The sequence below is a fragment of the Oncorhynchus clarkii genome, chromosome 1 (assembly GCF_045791955.1).
Source record: "Oncorhynchus clarkii lewisi isolate Uvic-CL-2024 chromosome 1, UVic_Ocla_1.0, whole genome shotgun sequence".
Lineage (NCBI taxonomy): Eukaryota > Metazoa > Chordata > Actinopteri > Salmoniformes > Salmonidae > Oncorhynchus > Oncorhynchus clarkii.
The window spans coordinates 69,102,059-69,119,441 of NC_092147.1; the positions used below are offsets into that span (position 1 = coordinate 69,102,059).

Genomic DNA, 17,383 nt, shown 5'->3' on the forward strand with positions numbered 1-17,383 from the left:
TTTCGAATGGTATCAAGAATATGCATTAGGTTAATTAAAAAGGAAAGAAATTCCACAAATGTACTTTTAACAGTTGAAATGCATTCCAGGTGAAGCTGGTTGAGAGAATGCCAAGACTGTGCAAAGCTGTCATCAAGTCAAAGGGTGGCTACTTTGAAGAACCTCAAATATAAAGTATATTTTGATTTGGATAACACTTGTTTTGGTTACTACATGATTCCATGTGTATTATTTCATAGTTTTGATGTCTTCACTATTATTCTACAATGTAGAAAATAGTACAAATAAAGAAAAACCTTGAATGAGTAGGTGTGTCCAAACTTTTGACTGGTACTGTATATATATTTTTTTACTGTAATGTCTTTTGTGACCGAACACTAGCATTTTACTTTTTACCCCCTACTAGCACTCTTTGCTAATTAACTTCTTTATTGAGGAGAAATGTCATGTGGTTGTCTCACCTAGAGATCTTAAGATGCACTAACTGCTAAATGACTAAAATGTAAAAAGATAAAGGACCTAAAACATAAACACATGGTAGTATTAAAAGTAACAAAACGGTGATCTTCAAAACCTGCAGAGATTTTTCTAGCCAGAGGGTGGGTATTTTCACTGAAAATCACTGTTTTTAAAATGTTTTAACTTTTGATGTCATCGGGTAGAACTTTGTTAAACTTAATATTTTATATTACAAAATGTGGAAATGTTATTGTGCTGAAGATAATGAAAATGAGGTTAAAAAGTGGTGGAATTGCCCTGTCACGTTTTTTAAATTTCACTAACATCACATATTTTGCTGTATCAAGTTATTGTTCTTACAGTATAGAGTTTTCTGAAGCTTTTCATTGTCTGCTTTCCATGAAGGCTTTCCCTGCTATAACGGGCCTCCTGTATTGTCCGGTGGACTCATCTAGTAAACGAGACTACTAGTTCATAAGACTGAGTTTCTTTGTGTATTGCATTCTCTCTCAGAACCTGGGTGTGATGGAAGATTTGGGGGTGCTGGTGGCGGAGGCAGGAGCGGCTCCATCTGGTCAGCTGCAGCCCTGCAGGCGTCTCTGGAGGACAGTCCTCCACAGGCCATCGACTGGGTCTCCATGAGGGCCAACCGGCACAAATACGAGGAGATGAAGTGGCAGGGTGAGTGGGGGAGATGCACGCATGCACAACACAGACCGGGACTGCATCGCTGTTGATTGACAACTGTTCCTACACTTGATTCTCCCGTGTTCTTACATGACAGTATTCTGATTGATAGTTCTTAGTGGCTGAATAGAACATTTGATTTGGGATCCCTTCAGATCTCCCATCTCTGAAGAAGGATTTCTACTTTGAGTCAGAGATTGTAGCCAGTCGGTGTGAAGAGGAAGTAAAGGCATGGAGGTAAGTTGGGGACCAATTTTGTCTCGATGGAGGTATATTTCTTGTCCAGCAGAGGATGCTGTTTATCCACTTTCTGAGTTCAATTTGAATTTTTTCTGCTCAGTAATATGTTATCAACTCAACTCTTCTCAGTCGACTTTGGTTTTGTACCAACCTACATGCAAGCAAAGTAACTATATTCCTGACCAATTCCACCCTCTCTTCCCGTAGGAAAGTGAATAACGATATCTTTGTGGATGACCTGAAGGAGGGAGAAGGGGAGAAGCGTCCTTTTCCCAACCCTGTGGTCACGTTCGACGAAGCCTTCCTGCACTATCCTGGGATCATGGAGAATATTGTCAGAGTCGGCTTCGCCAAGCCAACTCCTATCCAGGTCCTTATTGAGTCAGAGTCCAACCTCCCTTCCAAAACCTTACTGTTTGTATACAACTTTTGACCGTCTCTGAGCAAAGACTTGAGTGAGTTTCACTGACCAATTTAGATGAGCAATACACTCCAAATTGAACTGACCAATATAGTGCACTCACTCCATGCCCTTCAAGTTGGAGCATGATGGGAGTGGTTCAACTAAGCTAACATATAGAATTCACTTAAGATGTTCATACCATGCATAATTTCGCCATTATATTGTAGTACCCCTTTAGTTATCAAAATAAATATTTATCAAATAGTTATCAAAATAAATATGACCTTTACTACTATAGCCCATAGAAACGCATTGAATAACACATTCAGAAATGGCAAAAATACAGTCAGTTAATAAGGTTTTGAAGTATCTGTCCTATATCTAGGAGATATAAGACATATTTAACCCCAACAAAATGTTGGCTACATTACAACTGATTTACAATGACTTAATGGGTACATTACGGTTGATGATTTACAATAACTTAATGGCTACATTACAACTGATTTACAATAACTTAATGGGTACATTACAGTTGATGATTTATAATAACTTAATGGGTACATTACAGTTGATGATTTATAATACCTTAATGGGTACACTACAGTTGATGATTTATAATAACTTAATGGGTACATTACAGTTGATTTATAATAACTTAATGGGTACATTACAGTTGATGATTTACAATAACTTAATGGGTACATTACAGTTGATTTCCTGCAAAATATAGAAATGAAAAGCACTATGGATGAAGAGATTTAGAAAATAATACTTCCCAATTCTCTACTTCCTCCAGTGTTTACTTGTTCACTTTCCTTCACTGATTGAATTAAAAGGAAATGGCTGGTATTAGAAATCTGTTGGAAACTATCCCATGCCTCCACCAATCCAGTGTGTTTAAATTTGTGAGAAATAGTGAACGTGTACATAATTCAGTAGACATTTTGGCGCTGGCAAAAAAAGGCATTTCGTTATACTTGATATTGAAACTTTAAATGTGAAAGATGTAATTGGGAAACGCCCTTTTGAAGCTCACTGAACAACATTTTTTCAGAGGTCTATGCCTATGCCTGCAATTTGATGACTCATAGCTTACTGTTGTCTGTAGTTATTTTCAGTATGCAGAAACTTTCTGCCTGCATGCACTGAGTTTCTGTTACACCTCTGTTGTCATTCACAAGGTCTTTATTGTGAGAAAATCTTTTGTTTTCCCTAACAATAAACCCACTACTGGGATGCCACATTTGATACTTAGTACCATACACAGTTGTACTATAACTCCCATGTTGTCAGTGTCATTCCCATGACAGTTGTCCCCCTGTCCCAGTCTCAAGCCTGGCCCATGTCGCTGAAAGGAGATGACCTGATCGCGATCGCCCAGACAGGCACAGGAAAGACACTGGCCTACCTCCTACCTGGCTTCATTCACATGGATGGCCAGCCTGTGTAAGTTTTTACCACCATACTGGTATTTCTTCCAGCCACGCGTCTTTCACACAGTTGCTCATTCCAAGATTGACCCCTACCCCTAATGGTCATGTGTAGTTCAGAAATAATGGGATAGGCATTCTTTACATTTTGTGGGTGTGTGACATTTTTTACATTTGTGCCTGTATGGTTTACACAGAAAACGTGATAAGCAGGACGGCCCTGGTATGCTTGTTCTGACTCCCACTAGAGAGCTGGCTCTGCAGATTGAGTCAGAGTGCAACAAGTACAGCTACAAGGGCTTCAAATGGTACCATACGTGCTCCTAACACTGTATAGAATTATCATACTAGTGCTTTAACAAGCGCCACATTTATTCTACTGTACTAACACTATAATACACACCAGCTTATTGAGGTACCATACCTAACGCTACTTATGAAACCACAAGGGCTTCAAGAGATCGCATCTATACTATGACCTACAGGGGAGATGTCTGCATGTGGCGCTTCCCCATCTGTGTTGTCTCTGTGTAGTGTGTGTGTCTACGGAGGTGGAGACCGCAGGGCCCAGATCAAAGTGATCTCAGCTGGAGTAGACATTGTGATCGCTACGCCTGGCCGGCTTAACGACCTGCAGATGAACGAGTTGATCAACCTGCATTCCATCACCTACCTGGTGTGTGTGTATGTGTGGGGGGGCAGTGGTGAAAATGTGTATGCGCGTGACTATTTGTGCGTGGCTTTGTATATTGCTGGTAGCGTGTGAGCATGTGTGTAACTGGGGGTTTGTGTGTTAGGTGCTGGATGAGGCAGACCGGATGCTTGACATGGGCTTTGAGCCTCAAATAATGAAAATTCTTCTGGACGTCCGTCCGGACAGGCAGACTATTATGACCAGGTAAAAGGACCCTAAGATGAGAACACCCCGTTACTTCAGACAGACTACAACTCTGTATCAACGTTCAGTTCCACAGTGTATAGAGCTCATCTGTTTTGTAAGAGTTAAAATGCCTACCATTCTTTTGTTGATCTTTGCCCATCTTGATGTCTCTTCTCCGATTGGCTGATTCAGTGCCACCTGGCCCACGGGAGTGAGGCGATTGGCCAAGACGTACCTGAAGAACCCCATGATGGTGTATGTGGGAACTCTGGACCTGGCTGTGAGTGGAGCGAATGCTTCTGCTGCTCATTCCAAATAAATAAGAAATGAGTGGGATGTGTTAAGACCTAGGCCGGGATTCAATCTGATCAAGTTATATGTATTGTGGCTTTTAAAGGCAATTTGCCTTTTGGTAGGCCGTCATTGTAAATAAGAATTTGTTCTTAACTGACTTGCCTAGTTAAATAAAAAATATTAACAGCACTTATGTTTGTCCCTGCCCAACCTAATAATCTGTAGGTTTCTCTTTACTCTCTCAGGCTGTGAACACAGTGCAGCAGACTGTTCTCTTTTGTCAAGACGAGGAGAAGAAGGCCTATCTCTTTAACTTCGTCCACAACATGGAGCCTGAGGACAAAGTGCTCATCTTCGTAGGCAAGAAGATAATGTGAGTGTTGCCCTGCACCCCTCTGTTCTCTCCTTGTTATATGTCCAATGTCAGCGAGACATTGATGGTCAGCGAGACATTGAGAAAACTAGAGATAATCCCTAGTCCGATTCTAGAGGCACTTCATGTATATTTGACAGAATTACGTAGGTATAAGAATGGATAAGTGTAAAAGAAAATCAGGAAAGAAATCTCTGGCAAAAATCAAACCTAATTATTTTTAGCAACATTTTAAGTCCTTTATATGATGTGTTATTTTTCATACAGTTCTTTAGAAGAATAATTGCATGTCAAATATCTGGCACCCCTGCAGTTAACTTTTAAAACATATGTCCCCCTTAGAATATAGTTGAATAGCCTTGGTGTAATGGATATTGTAGTAGCTCCACCTTGCTTCTAATAGATTATGTGGACTTTTCACAAGGGCGAAAAGAGGTAAGAGTTCTACCCATCACAGATGTCCAAGTCAGCAAAACAACATGATGGGTGAACTGAGGAAAATAAATGACCAAAACTGGAGAGAGATTGCCCGAGTCATCATTTTTGCAGTTATTGTATCTGATTCTGGCACTTATATTTGTATTTATTATGGATCCCCAAAAGCAGCAGCTACTCTTCCTGGGGTCCAGCAAAATTTAATGCAGTTTATACACTTTTAAAACATTACAATACATTCACAGATTTCACAACACACCATGTCCTTAGCCCCTACTCCACCACTACCACATATCTACAGTACTGAATCCATGTGTATGTATAGTGCGTATGTTATCGTGTGTGTGTGTGCCAATGTTTGTTACTTCACAGTCCCTGCTGTTCCATAAGATGTTTTTTTTAAATCTGTTTTTAAATGTAATTTTACTGCTTGCGTTTTATGGCCTCTCCTCCGTCCTCTCTCGCTTCCTCTTACTTGAAATGAGACAGTCCTTCTCCACTCACGTGTCATTAGGGAAATGACGTTTACAGGGCTGGGTCCCAAAATAATGACGTTTACACGGCCCGGTCCCGAAATAATAAATGTGTAAAATGATCAAAACAATTTCAGTTAGTTATGCAAGACATTTTATAGATGAAACAATAAGTAGACTATTGCTTTTTAAATGTGCCTGGTTTTTCTCCTGTGACGAAACAAAACTGACTCGGGGGATGTGGCATAGTTCTAAACTCTTCTGCGGTAGGATACAAGTGAGTATCCTCAATGAAAGGTGGCTATAGGCGGAGAGGACAATTCTGTTTGCCTAATCATGAAATGACACACTCCTCGACCACTTACTGATTTCCGGGTCTCAGAGGAGAAGACTAAGGATGCTTTTTTTTTGTTGCCCAAACGAGAACCTGTATGACTCAACTGTGTATGCAGCAGCCCACAATGGTTTGATTTAGACAGTGGGTGTCCCAACCTCCAGGCTGTTTCGTACAGACTGAGCACTGTTGTGAGGTGTGGCTTTTATTTGCGCTTCCAGGAAAACAAAACACAGGCTATGTTTTAGTTCTATCCCCCCCATGTAGCTGAGTGCAAGAGAAAGATGTGGAGAGGATATGGTTGTGTAAACATTTGCTTAGTTCTCTGGTCGAGATATCAGTTTTTTTTTTTTGCCTTTCTGTGATTTGCCTGTGATTTGTATGGGCTCACAGAGGGAAGTCAAGTCCGGTCCTGTATTCATTCAAGAGCATCAAAAATGGTCTGGCATGGGGCAAAGGCTAGTTACTCGAAGCATTGTTAATTTCTCAGTCTTTGTGGGTGGCTGTACGTGTGAAATGACTATTATAGTTTCAAGTTCATGTCACCTGCACAAATCCAGTGAAATTCCTTTCTTGCAAGCTCCAAACCCAACAATGCAGTAATCAATATCAACGCAGCAAAAATGCAGTAAAAATAAGGTATAACAAAAACAAGAAATACAAATATGAAATATTAACACATGAAAGTAAGAAGCTATGTACAGGGTCAGTTCCAATACCATATTTACAATGTGCAGGGATATTTGAGTGAGGGGGGGGGGGGGTGTAAGGTGACTTGGCAAAAGGATGTATGATAGAGTAGCATTAGCATAAATGTGTGTGTAGAATCCTGTGTGAACATCTAAGGCTTCGGTGGCTGGAGTCTTCAACGATTTTCCGGGCCGTCCTGCCTGACATAGAGGTCCTGGATGGCAAGGAGCTCGGCCTCAGTGATGTACTGGGCTGTTCGCACCACCTTCTGTAGCGCCATGCGATCGAGGGAGGTACTGTTGCCATACCAAGCAGTGGTGCAGCCAGTCAAGATGCTCTCAATGGTGCAGCTGTAGAACTTTTTGAAGATTTGAGGGCCCATGCCAAAGCTTTTCAACTATCATATGAGTGGACCATTTTAAGTCCTTAGTGATTTGGACACCGAGGAACTTGAAGTTCTCGATCCGCAGCCCCATCAATGTGGATGGGGGCGTGTTCGCCCCCACATTTCCTGTAGTCCACGATGAGGTCCTTGGTCTTTTTGATGTTGAGGGAGAGGTTGTTTTCCTGGCACCACACTGCCAGGTTGCTGACCTCCTACCTGTAAAGCTTTGTCACTGACTATAAGGCAGGGCTCCATTGTGCAACCATTTTAATTATAATTATGCAACACTTTGACTTGGCTGTGCGAGTTCAATTTTTAATTGTTCTCACAGGTGCAAGCTGCAAATTCTAGCTGGACACTTCTGTCAAAATATTTGTTGTATTCGGGGGGTGGCTAAAACCCATAATTTGGTCAAACTGTAAGCTAGTGCATTAATATCCTGATTCCTGCATGAAGGTGTCTGCCCTAACCCAAAATACAAACATGGGGAAACCCTGTTTTGAAAGCAGCTACTGTTGTAATGGTTGGAGAGAGGAGGATCTCATCTTTATGTAGGTATTCCATTTATTTCTCATATTTCAACATTTACTTTTTTTTTTTTTTTTACTGAAGTACAGTGCCTTCAAAGTATTCCCACCTTTTTGACTTTCCACATTTTGTTACTGTCTGAATATAAAATGGAGATTCTTTTTTTTTTGTCACTGGCCTACACACAATGTCAGTGGAATTATGTTTTGATTTTTTTTTTTACAAAATGTTATGGCAAGCCTAAAGTTCAGGAGTAAAAATTGGCTTAAGTCACTGTGTGCAATAATTGTGTTTAACATTCTTTTTGAATGACTACCTCATCTCTATACCCCACACCTACAGTGCATTTGCAAAGTATTCAGACCCCTTCCCTTTTCCACATTTTGTTACAGCCTTATTCTAAATGTATTACTAAAAAAAAATGAAAATGAGAGTAGAAGGGCCTTGGTCAGGGAAGTGACCAAGAAACAGTTGGTCACTCTGACAGAGCGCCAGTTTTCCTCTGTGGATATGGGAGAACCTTCCAGAAGGACAACCATCTCTGCAGCACTCTACCAATCAGGCCTTTTATGGTAGTGGCCAGATGGAAGCCACTCCTCAGGAAAAGGCACATGACATCCCGCTTGGAATTTGCCACAAAACACCTAAAGGACTCTCAGACCGTGAGAAACAAGATTCTCTGGTCTGATGAAACCAAGATTGATCTATTTGGTCTGAATGCCAAGTGTCACGTCTGGAGGAAACCGGCACCATCCCTATGGTGAAGCATGGTGCTGTGAGGATGTTTTTTGGGACAAGTCTCAATGTCCTTGAGTGGCCCAGCCAGAGCCTGAACTTGAACCTGATTTTGAACAGCTCTAGAGACACCTGATTGCTATATGCTGCACATGTGAGAAATACATCTGCAAAGTCCATGCACAGTTAAAAAAAAAAAAGACATGCCGCAAGGGGTCTTTTTGTAGTCTTTTTGTAGTCTCCAAATCCAGAACAAATTCAAGAAAACGTACAGTATTATATAACGCCCTTATTGCATGGAACTTCCATCTCATATTGCTCAAATAAACAGCCAATCTGGTTTAAAAAAACAGATTAAGAAACACCTCGCGGCACAACGCCTCCTTTATTTGACCTAGATAGTTTGTGTAGGCTACGTGAGCCTTTTAAAAAAAAATGTATGTAGTTATGTTCTTGCCTAATGATCTGTATTATGTTTTGTGGGGACCCCAGGAAGAGTAGCTGCTGCATTTGCAAATACCAAATACCATGCACAGACACTTGCATACTGTCCTACATGTGCTAATTAGTTGCTTGATTTATGTTCTTCACATCTTATTTTATTCTTATTGTTGTTTATACACCTTGTGGGTGGGGCAATGGTTAAAGAAATGGGAGAAGACTAGTATTTTGTAGTTGAGTTCCCCATTCTACAGTATTCAAGAATATATCACTATTTTGCCAGAGAAGTTGAAGACTTATTGTTTCCCTTCAATAAAATGCATTCAAAACTACTTTCTGCACATTTCTGCTACTTTCTTAGGCTAGATGAGTACTATCTCTTGCAAAAGATGTTTTACACCTATGCAGTACCTTTAGCAATAACAATAAATCTTTACTTTAGTAAAGAAAACAATTATGACAGGTGTTGTAATAAAAACGAGTGGTGTCCACTCATTTTTAAATGCAGTCTTTCTGCATTGTGAAGAGGGAAACCCCAGATATTCACAAAGTTTGATGAATGACAGGTTGTTTCTAAATGCAAAATAGATTTGGGGTTTAAAATTCAATTAAGCTGCTTTTTTGTTTTAGGTGTTTAGTGAAGGTGGGTAATTTTTTACCCTTAGGACAAGGGGAGTATACAGAATGTTAAGACTACACAAGGGTTAATCAATCACCAAATACTGAAGTTTTTCTGATTTCTTACCGAAAGGTGTGACGACCTGTCCAGTGACATGTGTCTGCGGGGCCTGGCAGTACAGAGTCTTCATGGGGACCGGGAACAGTGTGACCGCGAGGAGGCGCTCAAGGACTTCAAAGAAAGTAGGTTGATAAGTAATCCCTAACCACTGATCTGAGGTCAGTGGTCCGCTGTAGTTTGGTTGATGGAGCATGGCTCTTGCAAAGCCAGGATAGTGAGTTCTATAACCGGGACCACCAATATGTAAAAAATGTGTACACGCATGACTGTAAGTCACTGGCTAGAACCGTCTGCTGAATGGTATATACAGTTGAAGTCGGAAGTTTCCATGCACCTTAGCCAAATACATTTAGTCAGTTTTTCACAATTCCTGACATTTAATCCTAGTAAAACTTCTCTGTCTTAGGTCAGTTAGGATCACCACTTTTTATTTTAGGAATGTGAAATGTCAGAATAATATTATAATTATTTATTTCCACTTTTAATGCTTTCATCACTTTCCCAGTGGGTCAGAAGTTTACATGCACTCAGTTAATATTTGGTAGCGTTGCCTTTAAATAATTTAACTTGGGTCAAACGTTTTGGGTAGCCTTCCACAACAAGTTGCGTGAATTTTGGCCAATTCCTCCTGACAGAGCTGGTGTAACTGAGTCAGGTTTGTAGGTCTCCTTGCTCACGCACGCTTTTTAAGTTCTGCCCATACATTTTCTATGGGATTGAGGTTAGTGCTTTGTGATGGCCACTCCAATACCTTGACTTTGTTGTACTTAAGCCATTTTGCTTGCTTCAATATATCAACATCATTTTCCTTCTCATGATGCCGTCTATTTTGTGAAGTGCATCAGTCCCTCCTGCAGCAAAGCACCCCCACAACATGATGCTGCCACCCCCGTGCTTCACGGTTGGGATGGTGTTCTTCAGCTTGCAAGCCTCCCCCTTTTCCTCCAAACATAACAATGGTCATTATGGCCAAACAGTTCTATTTTTGTTTCATCAGACCAGAGGACATTTATCCAAAAAGTACAATCTTTGTCCCCATGTGCGGGTATAGGTATTCCTCTTGTCCAGATGTGTTAGGACAGTGTGCAGTGCGATTGCGTCATCTGTGGACCTATAGGGGCAGTAAGCAAATAGAGGTGGGTCTAGGATGTCAGGTAGGGGGTGGAGGTGATATGGTCCTTGACTAGTCTCTCAAAGCACTTCATGATGACGGAAGTGAGTGCTACGGGGCGGTAGTCATTTAGCTCAGTTAACTTGGCTTTCTTGGGAACAGGAACAATGGTGTCCCTCTTGAAGCATGTGGGAACAGCAGACTGGGATAAGGATGATTGAATATGTCCGTAAACACCAGACAGCTGGTCTGCGCATGCTTTGAGGACGCCGTCTGGGCCTGCAGCCTTGCGAGGGTTGACACGTTTAAATGTTTTACTCACGTTGGCTGCCCTGAAGGAGAGCCCACAGGTTTTGGTAGCGGGCCGTGTCAGTGGAACTGTATTGTCCTCAAAGCGAGCAAAGAAGTTTAGTTTGTCTGGGAGCAAGACATCGCACTCTCTAAGAGTGTGGTTGATTTTGTGTGTGTACTTTGTAAACAGTTGTAGACTAACAGTGATATGCTTGTTTATGGGCCCTTCCAAACAATATGCACAAAAGGCTTATTTCTTTCAAATTGTGTGCACAAATTTGATTACATCCCTGTTGGTGAGCATTTCTCCTTTTCCAAGGTAATCCATCCACCTGACAGGTGGGGCATATCATTACGCAGGTGCACCTTGTGCTGGGGACAATTAAAGGTCACTCTAAAATGTGCAGATTAGTCACACACCACAATGCCATAAGTGTCTCAAGTTGAGGGAGTGTGCATTTGGCATGCTGACTGCAGGAATGTCCACCACAGCTGTTGCCAGAGAATTGACTGTCCATTTCTCTACCCTAAGCCGCCTCCAACGTAGTTTTAGAGTTTGGCAGTACGTCTAACCAGCCTCACAACCGAAGATCACGTGTAGCCACGCCATCCCAGGCCCTCCAGCTTGTTCACCTGCAGGATCATCTGAGACCAGCCTCCTGGACAGCTGATGAAACTGAGGAGTATTTATGTCTGTAATAAAGCCCTTTTGTGGGGAAAAGCCTATTCTAATTGGATGGGCCTGGCTTCCAACTGGGCGGGCCTAATGAATTTATTTCAATTGACTGATTTCCTTATATGAACTGTAACTCAGTCAAATCAATGAAATTGTTGCGTTCTATATATTTATTTCAGTATAGAAAGATAACACAAGGAATAAATACATGGGGTACCAACTCCATGTGCAGGGGTATGAGGTAATTGAGGTAGATACTTTTGGCTATGTAGTGCATGGACACCAGGTTTTTCTAAAATCATGGACATTAATTAATGTGGATTTGGTCGCCCCCCCCCTCCCTTTTGCTGCTGTAACAGCCTCAACACTCCTGGGAAGGTTTTTCCACTAGATGTTAGAACATTGCTGTGGGGACATGCTTCCATTCAGCCACAAGCATTAGTGAGGTCGGGCACTGATGTTGGGTGATTTAGGTCTGGTTCACAGGCGGTGTTCCAATTCATCCCAAAGGGGTTCAATGGGGTTAAGGTCAGGGCTCTGTGTAGGCCAGTCAGGTTCTTCCACACTGATCTCGATAAACCATTTCTGTATAGACCTCGCTTTGTGTCCGGAGACATTAACATGCTGAAACAGCAAAGGGCCACCCCCAAACTGTTGCCACAAATTTGGAAGCACAAAATCATCTAGAATGTAATTGTATGCTGTAGCGTTAAGATTTCCCTTCACTGGAACTAAGGGACCTGCCCGAACCATGAAAAACCGCCCCAGACCATTATTTGTCCTCCACCAAACTTTAGTTGGCACTATGCATTCGGGCAGGTAGCGTTTTCCTGGTATCCACCAACACAGATTAGTCTGTCGGATGCCAGATAGTGAAGCGTGATTAATCTCCCCAGAGAACACGTTTCCACTGCTCCAGAGTCCAATGGTGACGTGTTTTCCACCACTCCAGCCGATGCTTGGCATTGCATGTGGTGATCTTAGGCTTGTGTGGCTGCTTGGCCATGGAAATCTATTTCATGAAGCTCCCAACAACAGTTATTGTGCTGACGTTGCTTTCCAAAAGCAGCTTGGAACTCTGTAGTGAGTGTTGCAACCGATGACAGTTTTTAAGCGCTACATGCCTCAGCACTCTTTTGTTCTATGAGGTTGTGTGGCCTACCACTTCGCAGCTGAGCCGTTGTTGCTCCTAGACGTTTCCACTTCACAATAACAGCACTTACAGTTGACCGGCGCAGGGCAGAAATTTGACATTTTACTTTTTGGAAAGGTGGCGTCCTATGACGGTGCCCCATTGAAAGTCAGAGGTCTACAGTACGGGCCATTCTGTGGCCAATGTTTGTCTATGGAGATTGCCATTGGTGTGTGCTCAATTTTATACACCTGTCAGCAACCTGTGTGGCTGAAATGGCCAAATCCACTAATTTGAAGGTGTGTCCACATACCTTTGGCCATGTAATGTATGTGTGTGTGTTGCCATAGGTGTTGTCCGTATCCTAGTGGCCACTGACCTGGCCTCCCGAGGGCTGGACGTCACAGACGTCACACACGTCTTCAACTTTGACTTCCCACGCAACATTGAAGAGTATGTCCATCGCGTGGGCCGCACGGGCCGTGCAGGGTGAGTGTGTGTGTGGGTCTCCTTTCTCTACCTGAGCTGCTTCCAAGAGATATCAGCATGTTTCTTCACTAATTGTCAAATATTTTTTTCTGATGTGTCATTGTTGACAGTTTTACAATTTTTCCTTGTCACATAACTGGTAGACGCTCTGGGGCCTCTATCACCTTGGTAACGAGAGGAGACTGGAGGAAGGCTGCTGACCTGATCCCCATCCTGGAGAGGGCTGGACAGGTACTCTGCTCGCTCTCACACAGAGTAACACACAGACAGTATTCACATTGTCTAACAAATTAGACCTATTTGGATTGAACCTGAATCCCTGTGTAGGAGGTACCTGATGAGCTGGTGCTCATGGCGGAGAGATACGAGAAGCACAAGCGAGAGAAGAAGATGTACGGCCCCAGAGGAGGAGGAGGGGGAGGAGGAGTAAGAGACAGAGGAGAGTCTAACTGGAGGTTCTAACCCATTACAGGTACACAGGTTAAGCATATGTGTGAAGAGAAGGGCTGATGTGTTAACAATAGTCTAGTCCTTTGGGTTCACAGATGAGACATCTTTGCAATTTATTCCCTTTTATTGAAAAGTAGGATATTTGGCACATACACGTTGCAATTTATTGATACTCAGCTGAAAACACCACTGCCCTCAGGCCTTAAATTCCAATGCATTAACAAAGAAACCGCTTTTGGTGGAAAAAGCTGAACAGAAATACAAATGCTGTGGGAAAACAGAACATGCAGTGCGTTCACATCGCACACACATTCCCTCTGTTAGACCGTTTGAGTCCTATAATATGACAGTGTGGTCACACCAAATATAGCTGGTGTTGACGTACTTAGTAGGAAGATTTCCTGGGTTTTATTTTTTTTAAACAGTTAAAAAATCCTCACTGACAGCTCATATCCATATCCTTTTGCCAATTGTCAAATCTGTGTTTCTTACTTTTTCAGGAGAGGAAGAAGCAACTTGCAACTTCAGTTCTGGAATCTCCAGCGTTCATCCTTTTTTGTGTTACACATTTTTGTTTTATTGAATAATTCATAGTGTTACAGACAGTTTAAATTACCTTTTTATAATTTGAAAGCCAACTGCTCTTCTCCATGTATCATCTCTGGGAAGACTCAAAACTGTTCTGATCTGAATTAAATGGTAACTTCTGACTCCTTTCTCCTCTGCTCTTCAATTCCTCCTGCCTATGCCATTGCTTTTAACATAGATAACAGCATGGGACCACAGCTATACTCCACTTATGTCTATTGGGGCTCTGGGTGAGTCACTAAGGGGGCAGTGATTGAGGTAGTCCCGACTCACTAGCTGAAGATGGGGAAACCTTTGTTGCGCTGCTCCTCAATACACTGGGCCAGGATCAGGCAGCTCCTGCGGTTGTGGCCAGAGCCCAGCAGGTTGTGTGTGGGGATGAAGAAGTTGGGGAGCTTGCCATCTTTCAGGTGGCCCTCAAAGTCTCTCAACAGCTGCTGGAAGCAGGGTCCCAGCTGCGTCGCCTCCCAGTCACTGTCCTTGGTCCTGGAGCAGCATGCGTGCAGAAGGGTGGTCTTTGCATGGTAGGAACAGAACTTGGACAGACTAGGGTCCTCTGCCTTCAAAAGGCTTAACAGGTGCTTCAGAAGCTTCAGACAGTCCTTCCTGAAGGAAGAAAATGGGTAGCCTCATGCACACATGATCATACACAATTTATCAAAGTAAATGAGTTTGGTTAATAAAATAAGAAATATACAATTTAAAAGTCTACTTCATGGAAAGTACACTTGTTAATGATTCCCTGTACTGTAGCAGACAATTTGTCAAGGTTTTGCCAGGGCATTATGACTACAGTAGGCTTACCTGCAGCAGCGAATTCCGCTTGCCTCGCAACAGGTCTTCTGGGAGCCATGATTTGTTATGATACTCTTCTCCACATGCGAGAATGAGATGCGCCAAGAGTCTATGCATAACACGACAAGAAAAAACATTTAGGAAACTTGGCAAAAGGCCATACATGCCACTTCTCCTTTCTACCGAACTCTCATTAATGAATACATCACAAATTAAAGTGATAGCATGTTATGTGTAAATCTTGCTGGCCTAATGGTTACCTTTGGCGCAGACCCCTTCCAGTTCCACCGTGCCCTTTCCCTCATACTTCGGAACGAGGTAGTATGAATGTGTCTTTAGATCTTTCTTCACTTTGGTCCCAAGCCAGGTGTCTATTTTGAAGCCTCCCTGGGTGAAAGTGGGCCAACTCGAATTGACCTGTAGTCCCAGAACAATGTCCAGTGAGATGGGAACAGTTCCCGTCCCGTTTATCATTAAGGTCACCGCCGGGCAACCCTTTTTCTTCTTCTCCACCAACACGTCTTGAAAGAAGTGAAATGCAAATACATGTTTTTCGATACCCCATTTTTCTACTTATACAACATACAAAGCAATCAATCGTTTATGCATTTGAGAAGCGCGCGCTCTACACACCTTTCTGCTTCTTCACAGACGTTATAACTTCGTTTCTGAACTCCTTAAGCATTTCACTCGCAGATACCGTGTTGTCCCTATTTTTGAAGCGATCCAGAGAGTGTTTTCCCCGTTTAAATGCCACGCTATAAAAAGCTCCATCGTCTCCAAATGGCCGAATGTCCACCCGCTCCACCGGAAAATTAAACATCACGTCGAATTCGTCGGGATCAGAAATCTATATTGATCAAAACATAAGATATCTGTAAGGCATGCAAGCGTATTGGGTCACGTTGATGGTGAACAATTTAATTTAATGACCCACCTTTAGATTTTCGTAGTAACTTCCAGTGCGCAGAACATTTACATCTTTGAAGCATTCTGTACACTTTTTCATGTGGTCACTTATACACTTTACCACGTCATTGACAATTCTTGATGATTCCGATTTATGTGTCATCTTAATCTTTAATTTATCAAGTGTTGTGAACAGGATCTTATCCTGATATGAGTCAACAATCCTTGAACCGGTCTCTGGTGGCACAGCTGGCTTTCCCTCAGTGGTGCACTTAGGCTGCTTATGCTCCTTAGGTTTATTTTCCTCAGGAATCTGTTGCATTTCCTTAGTGTCCATCATTGCATGGCAACCTCCAATGGAACCATTCTTGTCTCTCTTGGCACACCCTGGTTCTGGCCCCGGCTGGACTCTTTGCGCGGGCCCGGCTGGACTTTTTTTTGTCTTCCCTCTCCCGCTCATTGTAGTATTCGTGATGCGACACCCACTAGTGTCTACTATGCCAGAGAAATGATCGTCTTCGCTGTTTTGGTTTGATGAAATGTGATTGTGAACACTCCCCTTGCTATATACAGTATCGGCTCATCGCCCTCGCGTCGCAAGCTAGTGAGCCAAAATAAACAAAAGCACTAACGCCTACCCCACGCCTGTCACATAATGATTGAGCTTCTACCTACCACTAGGGATGGGCACAAATGACAAAATAAACAACATATTTGCATTTTGAAATGTATTTTAAAATACATAAATACATTTGCAAGTAGCTGACCCAAACAGCAACATTTTTACTTGCTACGACTTGTTTATCTACCTTAGCGCTGATCATTGGGTTTACTTGATAGCTAGCTACCTACACAAATAGCTAGCTAGAACAAAGTGTTAATAAGAAATTCATTTAAAAAGGTTAAAAGCAATACAAATAAGTTCTCCAGTAGAACTGTTAAATAAATGTATATGTGAAAGTGAACATACCAAAATGAACTGCAAAACAAACTGGGGATTATTAATTGCCTTGTTTTGGGGTGGAGCTCATTAGAATAATACTCAGCATGCATTTAGTTCATATACTTGAAAGGGAGCCATAATGGTGAACCTTTTTTTTTAAATTACTTCTCAAAAGTATCTTGTTAGAAAATACATTGGCCCAGTGTAATACAAAATACATGTAAATGTATGATGATGATGATACAGCTTGGCAGTATACATGTAAATGTATGACAACTCTAAATCCCCATCTTCCATCAAGGACTTGCATTTCAATATGATGGGAACAGTGGGTTAACTGCCTTGTGCTGGGGCAGAACTACAGATTTGACCTCGTCAGCTCGGGGATTTGATCTAGCAACCTTTTGGTTACTGGCCCAACACTCTAACCGCTAGGCTACCTGCCCCCCCGATAGATACTCTATGTAACT

General features: G+C 42.2%; 2 protein-coding genes across 2 annotated transcripts in view; one reads left to right on the top strand and one right to left on the bottom strand.

Moving 5' to 3' along the window:
* The window catches only part of LOC139411449 (DEAD (Asp-Glu-Ala-Asp) box polypeptide 43), a 28,705-nt gene extending 14,362 nt beyond the window's left edge, over window positions 1-14,343 (top strand). The window contains exons 4-17 of the mRNA XM_071157846.1: window positions 973-1,140; window positions 1,302-1,383; window positions 1,594-1,756; window positions 3,120-3,238; window positions 3,420-3,530; window positions 3,757-3,898; window positions 4,020-4,120; window positions 4,295-4,382; window positions 4,642-4,769; window positions 9,542-9,651; window positions 13,090-13,228; window positions 13,372-13,459; window positions 13,556-13,700; window positions 14,179-14,343. Coding sequence (XP_071013947.1) covers window positions 973-1,140; window positions 1,302-1,383; window positions 1,594-1,756; window positions 3,120-3,238; window positions 3,420-3,530; window positions 3,757-3,898; window positions 4,020-4,120; window positions 4,295-4,382; window positions 4,642-4,769; window positions 9,542-9,651; window positions 13,090-13,228; window positions 13,372-13,459; window positions 13,556-13,690 — 1,574 coding nt within the window. The 3' untranslated portion in view covers window positions 13,691-13,700; window positions 14,179-14,343. The remainder of the gene's footprint in view (window positions 1-972; window positions 1,141-1,301; window positions 1,384-1,593; window positions 1,757-3,119; window positions 3,239-3,419; window positions 3,531-3,756; window positions 3,899-4,019; window positions 4,121-4,294; window positions 4,383-4,641; window positions 4,770-9,541; window positions 9,652-13,089; window positions 13,229-13,371; window positions 13,460-13,555; window positions 13,701-14,178) is intronic.
* On the bottom strand, window positions 13,793-16,337 carry LOC139411445 (cyclic GMP-AMP synthase a). The gene is made up of 5 exons (XM_071157832.1): window positions 15,999-16,337; window positions 15,695-15,911; window positions 15,322-15,582; window positions 15,071-15,170; window positions 13,793-14,872 (listed from the first exon to the last, which is right to left on the bottom strand). The coding sequence occupies exons 1-5, from the start codon at window positions 16,308-16,310 to the stop codon at window positions 14,539-14,541; spliced, it is 1,224 nt and encodes a 407-aa protein (XP_071013933.1). The 5' UTR covers window positions 16,311-16,337; the 3' UTR covers window positions 13,793-14,538.
* Window positions 16,338-17,383: the final 1,046 nt, after the last annotated feature.

Coding starts and splice junctions, on each gene's coding strand:
- LOC139411445 (XM_071157832.1), bottom strand. CDS start 16,310: ATGATGGACACTAAGGAAATGCAACAGATTCCTGAGGAAAATAAACCT. Junction 15,583..15,694: donor GTCTGTGAAGAAGCAGAAAG/GTGTGTAGAGCG, acceptor ACTTCTTTCAAG/ACGTGTTGGTGGAGAAGAAG. Junction 14,873..15,070: donor AGCGGAATTCGCTGCTGCAG/GTAAGCCTACTG, acceptor TTCTTCCTTCAG/GAAGGACTGTCTGAAGCTTC.